Source organism: Scheffersomyces coipomensis (assembly GCF_036884675.1).
Source record: "Scheffersomyces coipomensis strain NRRL Y-17651 chromosome Unknown DFJ63scaffold_2, whole genome shotgun sequence".
Taxonomy (NCBI): domain Eukaryota; kingdom Fungi; phylum Ascomycota; class Pichiomycetes; order Serinales; family Debaryomycetaceae; genus Scheffersomyces; species Scheffersomyces coipomensis.
In genome coordinates this window covers 2,215,451-2,232,083 of record NW_027042893.1, presented here as the reverse complement: position 1 = coordinate 2,232,083, position 16,633 = coordinate 2,215,451, and the positions used below count along the sequence as shown (strand labels likewise).

The window sequence follows — 16,633 nt, the reverse complement described above, 5'->3', positions numbered from 1 at the left end:
AAATTTGTGTCAATTTTTTTTATTTAACCATAAGCGCAATTTTTATGTAAAAACAATTTAAAAACACTTTATATATGTATATATACATTACATATCCTAGATATATAGTATTGGAGAGGGGAGGTAAGGTCATCTATTTATCATCATCATTAGAAGTAAGATTGATGGAATTACCATTGTAAGTATCATCTTTCTTATCTCTTGAATCAGATGTTGTATGTTGTTCATCATGGATGGTTTGTACTCTACTAATGGTATGTAAACTTCCCAACTGAACAGGCGATGATGCTCTACTAGGGTAATTTGAAGGATTGGTAGATTCAATAGTACCAACTGTAGGTGATTCAAGCATAGGAGAGTGAGCTGGTGGGGGATCATGAAAATTTATTAATGAAGCAGATGAAGCTCTATTATCATCAATTGAAACAATATTAGGCCTGGAACCACTATTAATATCATTGGAATACCCAGAAGTATTACTTCTACTTCTTGAAGAACCATCTGGATTTTCAAAACTATTTTCATGAGAAAGTTCATGTTGATTATCAACACCATAATCGAAAAATGAATATAAAGCATGTCCAACTCTACCTATGGTTCCACCTATTCTACTTATTACACTATTGGAAGTCTTAGAATCAGGATAAGCCTTTGAATACTTATCATCATAAACAGGCTTTAAAATAAGGGCCGATCTTGGACAAAGTTCTAAATCTAATAATGATATAAATTCTTGTTCATCAGTATAAGTAATTCTTGGTAATACAGGACGATGGAAGACATAATTTGTTGGTTGAGGATATGATGAAGTGGCAAATGATGGCATTGAGTTTGAAGGAGGTATAATTTCGATTTCTTGATCTAACCAATTTCTCACATCATTTAAAGTTTGAGTATGTTTAAAATCATGCCTTATAGAATTACCATCAAATAATTTAATTGATAAAGTACATTCATCAGAATGAGTATGTTGAGTAGTTTGTGTACCGTTAGTAGTAGGTGATGAACTTTGATCTTTATATGAAGCCTGTTCTGCCGCTTTTTTGATTTCACGTTCTTTTTGATCAGCTTTTAAAAGAGCTCTTAAACGGCTTCTTTCTTCATTTTGTTTCTTTTTGGCCAAGGCCACTTTCTTTTTATGTTCTCTTAAACTCTCTTCTCTTTTAGGATCGAGTTTATGTTCTTGAGTTGTCAGTACGGGATGTTCTTCAGTTTCAACGCGTGTATTGGTGGCTTGACTATCAACTTGTTCAAGGGGGACGGGAGTCGAGGAAGATGATGGTTGATTATCAACCACGGGTGGGGAATTGGTTGATGGTGGTAAACTAGTATCATTTGGGGTGGTATTAACGATCTTATTTATTCTTTCATCAAAAGTATCGAGTTCCGCCTCAAAAGTTATCACATCTAATAATTTGCCCTTATCAACGATATAAAAGCTAGGAAGAATCAAATCAGAAAAGATTTGTTTGAAATATCCAAACTCAACTGTATCATCAATCAATTTAAGTAAGATGAAATGTGATTTTAATTGGTGTATATTCGATTCATTAATGAATTTATTTTCAAATTCAATCGATTCATTATCAGATTCGCCTTTAGATAACAACACAAATAAGGGTTTATTCTGGGAAGCAGTGGCCTGCACTGCCTGTTGTACCGAAGTGCCAAAGTTACTCTCTACCAATAGTGACATCTACTTTCCAGCCTTTGTCTAAACTAACACTTAACTTGATAAAATGATTAACTTATGGTCTAAAAAAGAACTTATTCATAATTATAGCAATTTTAGAAATTATAATTAAATTCCAAAAACAGACTAAAAAAATAAAAAAATGTGTGCTGTTTAATTTATTTTTCGTTTCTGTACTTTTCCACAGTGCGGGATTTCAAATGTTAAGCTTTTTGCCAGCTAGATCAAATAATCTTATCTACAAGAAGAAGAAGAAGAAGAAGGATAGTATGAGGCGGTTGTTTATTTAAAGGTTAGAACGTATTCTTAGGATCATATATATCAAGCATCGATTCAAGTTGTTGTAATCCAGTATGGGAATGGTCCTGTAATCTCTTCATATCATGTTCAAATTGATATTGTTGCAATGATTGATATTTGCCATGTAACGAATCATATTCAGTAGTAACGAATTCAGCATATTTATTAATCTCATTGATTTGTTGGGTTTGCTTATGGGATTGCAATTTCAAATATTTATTTTCAAATCGAAGTTGATTAAGTTCTCTCTCTAAGAAATTGATTGTATTCGAATACTTACCCATTTCTTTTTGTAATGAATTAGACGTTTCTGACTCAAACTCAAACTGTTGTAATCGAGCCGTCAATGATTCAACTTCGAGTTTTAATAAATCAATCGCATCTTGATCTAATTTCTTCATCTCTTCCCAATCAATTGGTATACTAGCTAATTTAATCTTATTAGCTCTGGCAGCTGTCTTGATTGATTTAACTTGATTGGCATAGTTTAGGGTTTGATAAGTTTCTTCAAAATCAATTGGTGAAACACAGAAGATCATATAACTTTTGGAATTACCCGCAAGATTCTCCTTTAATATATATGTCAATACTGAATCTCTATAAGGAACAACTCCATGATTGGTCTCTGATGAAAGGATGTTAATACAACGACCTAATACAGTTAAGGATTTATTGATTTGGGACCCTTCTTTTATTCTATCTTGTTGTCCGAAAACTTTAGTCTTGGATAATCTTTCTGATCCCGCAAGATCAACAAGTTTAATATTGGAAATCATTTCTTCTTCAGCTTCTCCAATCTCAGATTCAGAATCTTCAGATGATCCAAATTTAGTTTGTTTTAAAGTTATAGTAATAATAGCATGCGATCTCGAACTCTTATCATTCATAGAAGTAGCAGCTGTAGATCTAGCAAGATTACCATTCTCTAAATGTCTTGTAAAATCATCATAATTATGTAAAGTAGATTCCACTACATTTTCAATATAAGGACCCAGAACAGGATGTTCTCTAACTCTTAATTTCGGTTTATTACTGTTGCTCTTTCCAATATTATCCACATCAAGTAAATCCTTCACTTGTTCATTATATATTTCCACATATGACATTTTAACTTCACAATTAATCTTTTCCGATACCAATACTTCACGTTGACGCATAATATCTCTAACTATTCTAGGCACCAATCCTAATTCTTCAAGTTCAGGTTCTCCCATCATAGTATAAGTCTTACCTGAACTAGTTTGACCATAAGCTAACAAACAAACATTATATCCTTGAAATACATGATCAACCAATTGAGGACCAGTCTTTTGATAGAATTGTTTATTATCACAATAATGATCATCATGTCTATTATATGACCAGATGGTTTCATCAAAATAATACAGTTTATATTCTTCTCCTGGGGAATTTGATCGATTGAGAGTCTTATTCTTTTGTGAATGATAAGTGGAATCTTCTGGAATCCGTAGTATAACTCGTTTTGATTCTTCTGGTGGCATAGTAATTAAACTATCAATCACAGCTTGATCTTGATTGGCTTCCAATTCTCTTCGTAAAAGTGGCCTCACTCTCACCAATACCTTAATATTATTACCAGCCCCTGAATCAGAGCCATCATCACTTTCAATGCCCATGGTTGTTATCCGTTTAAGAAGTTGTTTCTATTGAAGTTGATTTGTTTTGATCTAAATCTGAAAATGTAAACAAACAAAATATATTTTTGCGGTGCTGCTGCAGCTATCGCTCCTCTTCTCACAAAATAAATTTTTGGTACTGAAAGATGTAGTGAAGAGGTTAGAGGTTTAAGCAGTGAAGAGACAACATGGAATCAAAGTCTAAGTTCCTAGTATTAAACCCATCACCAGAAGGGTTGGACAAAGTATTGGGAAAAGCAAATCTTCAGCAGAGTAAGAATGGTCCATTTGAAGCGGTGTTTTTACTTGGAGATGTGCTTAGTGAACTGATTGAAAAATTACCAACTACTAAATTATCTGTTCAAACATACTTTTCAGAAGGAGTAAATGGAAGAAGTAATGCTTTAGAACCATTTAATGGCGATTCAGTATTAAATGACGTTGATCAAAATTTAACTTTCTTGAATTCAAAAGTCAATATCTTCAAAATATCATCAGGATTCAATATCATGGTAGTATCTGGTAAGGCAGAACAAGACGAAGAAGAGGAAATCATGAATATAATCAGAGAGAATAAACTTCCTATAGATATACTATTAACTAATCATTGGCCATTATCTATAGCGAACCAACAGAAATTACATCTCGTGGGTAATAAGATCATAGATGTGATAGTTAAGGCTGTGAAGCCGAGATATCTTTTTGCAGTAGGTCACGATAAGGGCAAATTCTTCGAAAATAAGCCATTTGCATGGAGTTCTGGGGAAATTACGAGATTTATCAGCTTGGGAGAAGAAGGTTCAGGTGAGAGATGGTTTTACGCATTCTCAATTTCAAACAAGATTACTCCTGAAGATATACCATTACAAGAAAATCCATTTGAAGTAGTAGAAACACATCTTGTAACCAGCAAAAGACCAATTGAAGAGACAGACAAAGTAGTAGAAGTCAAGAAACCAAAGATTGTATCCCCAGATGAATGTTTCTTTTGTTTATCCAATCCTAAAACGGAAACTCATATGATCATATCCATTGGTACTCAAACATATTTAACAACCGCCAAGGGCCCATTAACAAGACCGAATCGATACTTACCCTTCTCAGGTCATATCATCATCATACCTATAGAACATATACCGACTATCAGACTGAAATATCCTAACGTGATCGAATCACCTATTTACCAAGAAGTAGAACAATATTATACAACTTTAGTGAAAACTTTTAGTAAACAAAATGACTTTTATAAATTGATTTCATTTGAAGTTAATAGACTTGCTAATGTTCATCAAGGTATTCAATTAATTCCAGTTCCAGGAAATTTACTTGAAAAATTCCCCAGGTCTCTTGAATCAAGAGTTACTATTAATAATGAAAAGCACGAGGGCCGTCAACCGCTTGAATTCAAGAAATTTACCGATAGTAAAGATCCTGCCTTAGTTGAAATTATAAATACTCTGGATCATATAATATTCACATTATTCATTAGTGAGAGCGAAAGAGAGATTTATATATGTGCATTGTCCGGCGGGGATAAATCAGTTGATTTTCAATTCCCAAGAAGAGTTATGGCTCATCTATTAAATTTACCAAGAAGAGTTTATTGGGATCAATGTAAACAATCAAAAGTTGAGGAATCAAAAGATTGTGAAGAATTCAAAAAATACTATCATGATTATGATTTTACTTTATAAATAGTCTATTAATACATAATTTTATATATACAGAATAATATTAAATTTTAAGGTTTTCCAAGTCTATATTACATTTTTCACACCCACAATCAAAGAACCACTCCTTTAATTCTTTTCTTCTAGCTTCGACATCTTCATCTAGAAACCTTCCATAATCAATACAGATTTCTTCTCCAGGGAGGATGTCTCGCTTAGTAACAAATTCCAACGTATTCTTTATTCTCTTTTTGATCAAGTTTGGATCACATGAATGATTGAAGTATGAAGCAGAGGGATAAACTCCAAAACCAAAGAACTCACGATCTTCAGTCGTTGATGATGTCTCGGACCATATTCCAAATGCATTAGTTAAATTCCGTCCAATGATTTCTCTTACTGCCTGAGGATTTATAAATGGTTGTAATTCAGGTAATGAGGTTGCTTTGATGAATTTATAAATATTGATATATGAATATATAAGATAAGGGAATTTAAGAACTTTTTCAAGTTCACTTGATTGTAATATATCAAATAATTCTATTTCACGTTGCTTTAATTCATTAGAAGAGTTCACTTCATGTAGGAAAGTATTGGTAGATTGAATATTTTCAGTTTGTACCTTATACATTTGAAATAAGACTCCCACTACGTACTTAATTTCCAAGTACTCACTATCATCGATTCTCGGTATCATGTTAGCTCTTTTTGAAGGTTTCATTGATTGCAAACTTTTCTCCCATTTTAACACGTCCTCCCATTCTTGGGATATTAATAAGCTGAGATCTTCATCTTTTAAAGGTTCTCTCTTCTCTACTTCTGGTTTATTCGATCCTGTCAACGCATGCTTTTCAATTAATAATAAACTCTCTTGATATACTTCATTTGTATCTTCCTCTATAAATTTTTGCTGACATATTTCTGAACAAAAGAATATTGAACATAAATCCTTTCCAAATTTTTTTGAAATCTTGAATTTTAAAATCTTTCCATCAAAATAATCATAACAATAATGACAACACTCCTTTTTGAAGGGCCGAACAATAGTCGAACTTATGGATTGATTGCAAGCTAGTATTAAGGTATCCTTTGGAATCGTTGTATATGCATAACATCCTCTACCTCCATATTTCGTTTTTTCAACTTTAAAAAATGGAGAAATTTTATTTAGTATGACTTCAGGATCTTGCTGATCCGGCTTTTGTATCGGGTTTGAATCAACTGAATCTTCTGATTCTGATACCAGACTCAGTTGTTCACTAGTTGTCATGTTGTTCTGATATGATTCTTTATCAGCCTTTGGTACCCGTGCCCTGTGCTAGTACATAATTTTATCTCTTCACACAAATCCATCTCGCGCAACTTGCAACAAAAACGGAAAAAAGAAATCATTTAAAGTTTTTACAGCCAATTTTAACAATGACAGGTATATAACCAACGATAGGATGTCCAATTCATTCAGAACAACTACAATAACAATATCGGTGATTCATTAAAAATTATCCGTAATATTAAAACTATACAAGAATAGATATACAATTTGTTTTGATTAGAATAACCAACCAATACATTTATCATAGAACCAAGCTTTATCGAATGTCTTACCTTCAGCTTGTTTAATGGCTTGCTTTTCAGCATCTTCAGCGGCATATCTTTCAGCTTCTTCGTCAATGACATCTTTGAAAGTTACTAAATCAACTTCCGAAGATGGGATAATTGAAGTTTTGAAATAAAATTTATAACCAAAATACATGATGAGGAATACTGGTAAAACAATATAACCAGTAATGAATGATTTATAAGTGAATGGTTTTCCAAGGAATACAGTAAAGTTCTTAAGGAAGATAACTAACACACAAACAGTCAAAGCGAAATATGAACCATAAGGTTGTAAAGGAGATTTATAGGCTAAATCTCTAGTTCTATCAATACCTTGAGCTTTACAAGCAGCCATAAATCTAATATGAATGACTAAAATACATGACCAAGCAATTAAACCAGTTAAACTGACCACGTTAACAAAATAAGTGAAGACTTGAGCGGCACTACTTGAAACTGTCATATATGCTAATAAAGTGAAAGCAAAATTTAAAGCAATACCGTAATATGGAACACCTCTTTTACTAGTCTTAGTGAAAATCTTTGGTGCGTAACCAGCAACGGCTAAAGAATAGACAGTTCTTGAACAAACGTACATATCAGAATTAGCAGCTGAAAGAACGAATAATAAGATACAGCCATTAATGACGTGATCTAAACCATTAATTCTAGCGTTTTTGATAGCAATAACGAAAGGAGATGCACTTGCTGAATTACCTGAGGCAGTTAATAATAATGGATCAGTAGCAGAAACACACATACCAAGGAATAAAATAGATAAGATGTAAAACACAAGAATACGGTAGAAAGTTAATTTAATAGCTTTTGGAATGGATCTTCTTGGATTTCTGGTTTCAGAAAATGTAATACCAACTAATTCAGTACCTAAATAAGCGAAAACAGCAGTAATTAAGACTGAAATGAATGACACAAATTTACCTAATGAACCTTCAATTAATAAATCTTTGGAAGAATCTTTATATTCTAAGAAAGCACCTGGATCTTTCCAGAATCTAAAACCTAATCTTTCATGAGTTGGACCACCACCTAAAGCAATAATAAACATAAGAATAATAACCCCTAAACATGTTATCACTTTTAAAGCAGATAAATAAAATTCAATTTCCCCGAAAAACCTAATACCTAAAAGATTAATAGCTAAGATAATAGCTAAAAAGATTGTAATCCAGACCCCTGGATTTAAAGTTTCTTTACTCACCCAATATTGCACTGTTAATGAACCTGCAACCAATTGATTAGCTGGTAAAATTAAATATTTAAATAAATAGACGTAACCACAAGCAAAGCCAAGAGCATCATCGACATATCTTTGAGCGTAATTAGCGAACCCATTCAATGGGACGAAAGTAGCAACTTCACCTAACCCACTCATAACCATAAAAACTACCATACCAATGAAGGCATAAGCTATAAAAATAGCCCCAGGCCCAGCTTGTTTTAAAGCAGACCCAGTACCAATAAGTAAACCAGTACCCAAAGCACCACCAATGGCAATCATAGTAGTATGACGGGAATCAAGACCTTTTCTAAGTTGATGACCTTCCTTTTGATTTATGCATGATGGATTTGATTTAGCCACGTAAAGATCATAATCTTCCGTATGTCTACTGATGACAGAAGCTAAATCATTTTCTGAAGAATTGCTTTTGCTATTACTGCTTTTTTCTAAGTCTATTCCAAATACCATGTTGAATTGTATGATTATAGGAAAGATATATTATGAAATATGATATATAAAGCCGTAAGAAGAAAATTCAATCAAAACTATAAAATTGTAAAACTAAGGGGAATGAAGAGGTATTTAAATAATAAATAAATAAATATAGATAACCCTTTTATTGATGGGGAAAATCGCAAAACTTTGGGATTTGAATCTAAACCATGATACGAAGGGAAAGAATAATAACAAGTCAAGCTAGTAAAAAAAATTAAGTACAAAATAAAATTATTTAGGTTAAGGTTGGGTATAACAATAACATTAATCAAAGAAGGGTAATCTACTCCGGTGAGAGAGAAACACGAGAGACAAGAAACACCATACATGATAAAAATATCTTGTGTAATTAAAAAAGTGAGATATCCGTATGACAATTCTATATGGCTTATTGTTTATATCAATGTCATCTCACATATAAATCAAAATTTCTTATTATTGCAAAAATTTTGGTATGGTCGCTTTTTTTGGTCTCAGCAGATAAAAATGAATTTGGGGCCAAGAAATTTTAGCTGCTTTTTTACCTCTTTAAAGTTTTGTGACCTTATAGCAATTGCCTATTAGAAATCTCGACCAAATCGCCGTAACATATAACAGTAAATAACGACGATAAGTGAAATTTTGATTCGACTTAAACTAATGATCAGCCATTAAACGAGTTATCAATATAAATTGGTAGAGATTTTAAGAAGTTAATAGGTGTCTTTCTTCTTTTTTTTTTTTTGGCTAGGGAGAGAACATGTTAAGTTTTATTTTATTTAGCGTAATTGTGTTCATTTTATTTTTTTGGGTATCAGCCGCCTGCTTGTTACCACAATTTTTTAAGCAACATCAGTGCAAGGAACTATTCCATACTTCCAACCCTGGCAATTGTGGCTATACCAGGACAAGAGCCTAGTGTTATTATCAATTTTACTTTACTTTCGCTATTCGTTATCATTATCACTTAAATAATTCTTATCTCTATTACCAAATGTCTCCAATGAATGATCACTAAAAACTCTTGGAACTGGTTAAAATAATAAAATTTGTAAGTCCTCATGAGCATTTTTTTCTTGTCAAATTTTAGTGAGCAAGTGATCATCTGGCGGGTTATTCGAGTTTTACAGACCCCCGGGAAGGTACTGCACAAATATTTATTATTACCATTTCTTCATTGTATTGCCTGCATTCATCGCCTTTCAAACTTGTTCCAAAATAGGCTGAATTTTCCCCTTAGTATAAGTCCTAAACCCCACCACTGCAAAGAAAACACCTTTCACAATTTTGTTTCACTATATTGCCTTATTATTAAAGCTATTGTTTCATATTTAATGTTTGATATAATTATTATATCTAAGGCAAATCCATGGTCTAAATAATATAATCATTAAGCGTTAAAGTTCATTCACTATATAAATCGCTGATCTTCTGTTGTTTTCTACATTAAAGTTATAACTTCAAGATAAAAAAATATAATTTGCTCTTAAGCTTGTCAGACAAAATCGTTTTATTTCATTCTTTATTTCATCATAGCAGAACCCTTATCTTTTACGATGTTATCTTTGACTAAAACCACCACCACAATCTCCTTATCAGTACTATCTCTATTTTAAAAATGCACTTATCCATTCATTGTTTAGAATAGATCAAGTGGTGTGGTGGTATAAAAACTCATATCTCATCTTTTCCTCCCTGTGTATCAAAGTTCCTGTCTGGAACAATTATTTTTATTTTTTTAGCGACAAACAAATTCTTTTTTTTTGAATTTCTTTTTCTTTTAAAAAATTATTTTTTTTTGCAATTTTTTGGGGTTACATTTTTCCATGCGGCGAAAACTTAATAAATGATTTGATTTTACAATTAGCAGGTTTAATAGACAACAAACTAACCCTTAACCATTACACAAGAGGTTACAAGACCATATGCCAATCATTTAGACTATTGGTATGCTTATTTTTATACTTTTCACTTATAATTATTATTCGTTTATTTAGAATTATGTGGGGTAAAAAATCAGTCAATCTATCTATATTTTGATTTAACTTTCGAACTCATCAGTAAAACTATAAATATTTTTCAATCTAATTGAAACAAAAATCTGCTATGGCATACCATATCTTAAATACTATACCGGTCTTTCTGACATGATTACTTTCGTATTCAAGTTCTATCACTTCTTCGTCATCAATTTCTTGTTTCCCAGTAGTTAAATCAACTTCGTCATCAGTTCTAATTTTAGTTCGTTTAAGCACTTTCCAGAACACATATAAACATATAAAGAACACAGGTGCAAAATAGGATGTGAAAAGATTTGCCACATTAAATTGACCTGGGAAAAAGATCCAGAACCCATTGAAGATCAATACAATCACATTAATAAAAAATCCAAAATAAGCTAATGGCATGATAAACTTGGTTGCTCTAAAATAAGGATATGAATCACTGTTAATATCAATGCCTTGAGCTTTTAACCCTCTTCTAAATTTAAAATATGACAACCACATACATATATAAGCACATAATAAACCAGTAGTTGCCAAATTAATAAACCAATTGAATACGACGGCCGTTGAATTTGAGATACTTAAAAAGGCTAAACATGAAATTAGTGAAGTTAGAACGACACAATAAATAGGACAACCATTTTTTAAACATCTTGAAAAAACTCTTGGTAAATAGCCTGCTAAGGCAGCACTATAGGCTGTTCTAGTGGAACCATAAAAAAATGCATTACCACATGAAAATACTGAACTCATAATTAATGCATTAACTAAGGAATCTAATCCATGTACACCAACTTCTTTAATACCAATAACCCAAGGAGATGCAGCGGCACCAACTGAACCATTAACTGCAGCAGCCAATAAAGTTGGATTTATAGATGAACATAAAGTATTCATAAAGAAAATACCACCAAAATAAAATAAATAAATTCTAATATAAGCTCTTCTAGATGCAAGGGCCACATTTTTACGAGGATTTCTCATTTCACCAGACACTAAAGCTAACAAATCCGGTCCACCACATGAAAAAGCAGCATAAATTAAAACATTCCACCATCCAAGAAATTTCCCAGTAGAACCTTTTACTAAATAAGCTCTAGCTAATCCTCCTTCTTTCCAATGTTGAAATCCATAAGCGTTATGTTGAGGATTACCTCCACACATTGATATTAATGCAAAAAGCATTAAACCAACAATTAATAATACTTTTAACATGGAACTGAAAAATTCAATTTCACCATACCAATTCACACCATAAATATTAAAAAAGAAGTAACAAACCAAGCATACCGTTATAAAAATCCCGGGATTATATTTATCACCAGTCCAAAATTTAACTGTGGATGAAAAAGCAGTAGCTTCTAAACAAATAAACATACATGATGCATATAAATAAATCAAAGTAACAGCAAATCCAAGAGCTGGATCGACAAATCTAGCTGAAAAATGTAGAAAGCTACCTTTAATAGGTAAATAAGAGCACATTTCTCCAATACATTGCATTAAAACCCAGATTACCAATACAGCCCAAAATATAAATCCAGTTAAAAGTGATAATGATCCTGAAGTCATTAATGGAGACGAAAGACCAATGAATAAACCAGATCCGATCGATTGTCCAATAATCATTAATGAAACATGTCTTGACGATAATTTTCTCTTGGTTTCTCCATATTTGGCTATATCTAATTTATCATTGAAATCCTTATATCCAGATGCTATAACATGATCTTCAATTGAACCTACTTGAGCAACATCTATAATTGATGAATCATATTTCTTATCTAACGACATGGTTAGTTATTATTGTGAATTGTAGATATTATTGTGTAAGTTTTGATAATGTGGTTTTATTGAAATAAATTGTCGTCTTTATATAAACTTTTCAAATTCTTATCAAGTAATTGATTACAATCAATGGTATAAAGAAATAAGCGGTCTACCCCAAAGGAGAATAAGTAAAGGATAAAAAGACCAAGAAGTGTCAATTCAACTCAAAATAATGAAAACGAAGATTTCTTCTTTGCGGGCCATAAATCGACCTAAACTATAAATGAGATCAGCTATCTATAATGAGCAAATATTAAACCTTATCGAAAACAATGAAAAAGCATTTTGACATAGGACAAATAATGAAAAATTGGATTTGAAAAACCTATTTCTTTTGAAAGTGAAATACTGCAAGTCCGGAATCCGCTTCCAGAATAGGGAAGTATTTTCTTATCGCTGAGAAAAATAAACTAAAAACAATAATAAGAAAAAAAAATATTTTTATGATAAAAGCCTTAACGGCTTGGAATGTTTGATAGAGTAAATCATTTAGTTGGATCAAAAGTGACACCTTTAAAGAGGAAAGTGCTCAATGTGTCACATCCGCTAAGATAGTGAATAGGTTGAATAGAAGGATATATCGTCACTAATTAGAATATTGGCGATGACTGTACTAAATGAACCTATGGGATTTCAGGAATTTAGTGTTAATATGTCGGCATTTGCCTCTTTTTGACTTTAAATTTTAGATTTGCAAGTAATAGAGGAGAAATGACAAGGAGTTTGTCAATTCGTGAGCTAACAAAAACAATTTACTTTAGTTATATGTCTACTATAGTTTGCTGTCCCCTGAATTTGTTGGTTTCGCTACACATACTAATTAATGTGTTATAAATAATTATAGGAATGTGTCTGTCTATCTATCTTAGTCAATTTTTATTTTTTGCGCATGCCATAAAAAAAAGTTATCTACGTAAATCGTTTTTAAGACCTCAATGATGTATGAACACACGACGTATAACTCATTGGTTAAACTGTCTAAGTTTTATCAGTTCTGAGGCTATTAATTAATGTGCTTTATAAAGCAGTGTGTAGTTTCCCTTTGTATATAAAAGTTGAACGTTCGTTTTAAGTTTCGCAACTTTACCATTTTGCGCTTATAAAACCATAATGACTAGATAGATTGCTGAAGGTTGTTAAAGCATATGAATCACTTTCAATGCTAATGCCTGAACTAATGACCTGAGCAGTATAATGTCAGCTCGAGACGAAACTTTTGGACAAGAATTATTATTATTGAATCTTAATTAAGGAATTGAGATAGATAATATTTACGATTGTCAAAATTGAAAAGATTTTTCCGTCCTCATATTGGAAGTGAATTCCGCGTTCATATAATTATCTTACTAAAAATCCGTTTAAGTATACATATTTATTCCACTAATTGAAATATTGAATTCCGCCTCCAATGGTTTTAGTACTATTTTTGGTTCAATGGCGGAATTACATCTTAGCAAAGATAAATTACAATTTCAGTGTTTATATTTGTGGGGATTGTTAATTTAATCTAAGAAAGTTAACTTAATTTTAAAAACTATATATCAATTCAACTTTAATTACCATTTTTCTTAATAGATTCAATACTTACACCAGCCATCAATTCACCTAAATCAGTTGAATATTCTAAGATTTTAAGTGGATCTTCAAAATTGGTAGTTGCATTAACAATGGCTTTAGCTAATTTTTCAGGATTTTTAGATTTAAAAATACCAGAACCAACAAATACACCATCACAACCTAATTGCATTAATAAAGCTGCATCAGCTGGAGTTGCAACACCACCAGCTGCGAAATTGACAACGGGTAATTTTTTCAATTCAATAACTTGTTTTAATAATGAAACAGGGATTCTTAATTCTTTAGCAAATGATTCAAGTTGAGCATCGGTTTTTAAATCATTAATGGCATATTGAATTTGAGATTTTATCTTTTTAATATGTTTAACAGCTTCTGAAACATCACCAGTACCAGCTTCACCTTTAGTTCTAATCATAGCAGCACCTTCATGAATTCTTCTTAAGGCTTCACCTAAATCTTTAGCACCACATACAAATGGGACTTTGAAATCAGTTTTGGTAATATGATCAGACCAATCAGCAGGAGTTAACACTTCACTTTCATCAATATAATCAATTTCTAAAGCTTCTAAAATTTGAGCTTCAACAGTATGACCAATTCTAACTTTTGCCATAACTGGGATTGAAACAGCTGCCATGATTTCTTTAATCATTTTTGGATCTGACATTCTACAAACATTACCAGAAGCTCTCATATCAGCAGGAATCTTTTCTAATGCCATTACAGCACAAGCTCCAGCTCTTTCAGCTATAATGGCTTGTTCAGCAGTAACGACATCCATTATAACCCCACCCTTTAACATTTGGGCTAACCCAGTTTTGATTTTGAAGTCTGACATGATAATATATATGTGTTTGTTGTATATTGATAATGTCTATTTCAAACAATTGAATATAAAGAATAAATATTATTACTTTTCAATTTGAAAAATTTCCAAATCGTATTTTTAAATCAGTATATAAAGGAACAAAAGAAAATTAGTGGTTAGTCATAAGCATAGGCTGAAAGTAGAAAGAAACGACGACGACGACGACGACATTATGAGAAACATATAAAAGATATATTTTATCCGGATGACGAATTCCTTGTTTTACTGGTAACTCTAATCCAAAATAATAATCAAAGCCTACAATTGTGATAATTCATTTTTGACTTCGAATGGGAATAGAAAATAAAAATATGGGGCAGACAGAAAAGAAAAGAGTCGCAGTTAAACTGTTATAGACGCCGACAATAATTGTTTTTTCTACTGGGCAAAAATTTGGTAGTGAGTGGTTGTAATAGGTGACGACTAGTTTAATTTAAAAAGTCTTGGAACTGTTGCTTATTTTTCATCAGTTTATTTAAGATTAACTATTTTTCACTGTATACGTATTAGATCCTCGATTAAAGTATATGGTTAAGTATTTATGAGTTAACTACGTTAATTATAATTAACGAGGACATTTAACTTGAATTATACAATTAGACCATGATTATGTCATAAAGAAAGAAAAAAACAGTGCACTAAAATGAATCATCATTGTCCCTTGTTATCCGCTAAGAACCGTAGTTTAATTTTTTTTAGTGGGGAATGTTTTATTGCTCACTGGGAACCAGTCCTGCTTTTACTGAGATCAACCAGAGTCAAAAACCAAACCAAAGAAAAAAGACAGTTACCACATAAAAGTGTCGGACACTTTACATCAGACATTTTTTATTTTTCAAATGACAATTCATCATGAGTAATATTAAGCGCTTATCTATTTACAAAAAAAGCATCGTCGTTTGAGTATTTAAAACTCCACAATTTCTTTTTCTTTCATTATATTCATTTATAAACCATTCATAATGACAATAACTAAGGAGATCGTAGTGGGAGCTCTTGCTTTACAAGGAGCATTCAAGGAACATTTAGATTATTTTCAAAAAGTAATCGAATTGCATCCTCAACAGTATAACCATTATAGCTTTAAATTCGTCGAAGTTAGAACAGAATCAGAATTAAATAATTGTCATGCATTAGTTATCCCAGGTGGAGAAAGTACGGCAATTTCTCTTATTGCTGAAAGAACTCATATGTTACAACCATTATTGGATTTTATAAAGGATGAATCTAAATCAGTATGGGGTACTTGTGCTGGATTAATCTTTTTAGCTAAACAATTGAAAAATGGGAAAGTAAATCAAAAATTATTAGGTGGTTTAAATGTTCAAGTTGTAAGAAATGCATTTGGTAGACAAGTTAATTCATTTGAATCAAAATTGGATTTTAGTTCTTTTATTAAAGATTGTAATGATTTCCCAGCTGTTTTCATTAGAGCTCCCGTCATAGATAAATTATTAACCGGCGATGTAAATGAAAAAGATGAAGAAGAAGATCCAAATATAATCAAATCATTAAATAACTATAATAATAAAGCATCACTTGAAGTATTATATACTTTAGATAATTTCGACAATAATAATAATCATTTAATCGTGGCAGTAAGACAAGGTAATAAATTAGGTACATCGTTTCATCCTGAATTAGCCACTGAAGATTATAGATTTCATAAATGGTTTATAGATGAATTTGTATTATCAAAGTAAATGTTAAATATGTATATATAAGTTTATAGATGCAA

General features: G+C 31.6%; 8 protein-coding genes across 8 annotated transcripts; 2 read left to right on the top strand and 6 right to left on the bottom strand. All coding sequences in view use genetic code 12, as the record gives it.

Annotated features, from left to right (window-relative positions):
• Nucleotides 1-7: 7 nt before the first annotated feature.
• Nucleotides 8-1,841, bottom strand: DFJ63DRAFT_93836 (uncharacterized protein). The gene has a single exon (XM_064909231.1). The coding sequence runs from the start codon at nucleotides 1,694-1,696 to the stop codon at nucleotides 134-136; it is 1,563 nt and encodes a 520-aa protein (XP_064764129.1). The 5' UTR covers nucleotides 1,697-1,841; the 3' UTR covers nucleotides 8-133.
• DFJ63DRAFT_93835 (uncharacterized protein) lies at nucleotides 1,842-3,724 on the bottom strand. The gene has a single exon (XM_064909230.1). It carries the CDS (start codon nucleotides 3,628-3,630, stop codon nucleotides 1,987-1,989), a length of 1,644 nt encoding a protein of 547 aa, XP_064764128.1. The 5' UTR covers nucleotides 3,631-3,724; the 3' UTR covers nucleotides 1,842-1,986.
• On the top strand, nucleotides 3,725-5,344 carry DFJ63DRAFT_93834 (uncharacterized protein). The gene has a single exon (XM_064909229.1). The coding sequence runs from the start codon at nucleotides 3,819-3,821 to the stop codon at nucleotides 5,322-5,324; it is 1,506 nt and encodes a 501-aa protein (XP_064764127.1). The 5' UTR covers nucleotides 3,725-3,818; the 3' UTR covers nucleotides 5,325-5,344.
• SET6 (Set6p) lies at nucleotides 5,327-6,785 on the bottom strand. Its single transcript, XM_064906898.1, has one exon. The coding sequence runs from the start codon at nucleotides 6,568-6,570 to the stop codon at nucleotides 5,365-5,367; it is 1,206 nt and encodes a 401-aa protein (XP_064764126.1). The 5' UTR covers nucleotides 6,571-6,785; the 3' UTR covers nucleotides 5,327-5,364.
• Nucleotides 6,786-6,788: 3 nt separating this feature from the next.
• Nucleotides 6,789-8,715, bottom strand: DIP5 (Dip5p). The gene has a single exon (XM_064906897.1). It carries the CDS (start codon nucleotides 8,605-8,607, stop codon nucleotides 6,850-6,852), a length of 1,758 nt encoding a protein of 585 aa, XP_064764125.1. The 5' UTR covers nucleotides 8,608-8,715; the 3' UTR covers nucleotides 6,789-6,849.
• Nucleotides 8,716-10,697: 1,982 nt separating this feature from the next.
• On the bottom strand, nucleotides 10,698-12,413 carry PUT4 (Put4p; the record flags this gene model as incomplete). Its single annotated transcript, XM_064908022.1, has 1 exon — nucleotides 10,698-12,413. The coding sequence occupies one exon, from the start codon at nucleotides 12,411-12,413 to the stop codon at nucleotides 10,698-10,700; it is 1,716 nt and encodes a 571-aa protein (XP_064764124.1).
• A 1,588-nt stretch (nucleotides 12,414-14,001) lies between these two features.
• SNZ1 (pyridoxine biosynthesis protein) lies at nucleotides 14,002-14,865 on the bottom strand (the record flags this gene model as incomplete). Its single annotated transcript, XM_064904858.1, has 1 exon — nucleotides 14,002-14,865. The coding sequence occupies one exon, from the start codon at nucleotides 14,863-14,865 to the stop codon at nucleotides 14,002-14,004; it is 864 nt and encodes a 287-aa protein (XP_064764123.1).
• A 992-nt stretch (nucleotides 14,866-15,857) lies between these two features.
• SNO1 (putative pyridoxal 5'-phosphate synthase) lies at nucleotides 15,858-16,598 on the top strand (the record flags this gene model as incomplete). The annotated part of the gene is made up of 1 exon (XM_064904757.1): nucleotides 15,858-16,598. One exon carries the CDS (start codon nucleotides 15,858-15,860, stop codon nucleotides 16,596-16,598), a length of 741 nt encoding a protein of 246 aa, XP_064764122.1.
• Between the last annotated feature and the right edge of the window lie 35 nt (nucleotides 16,599-16,633).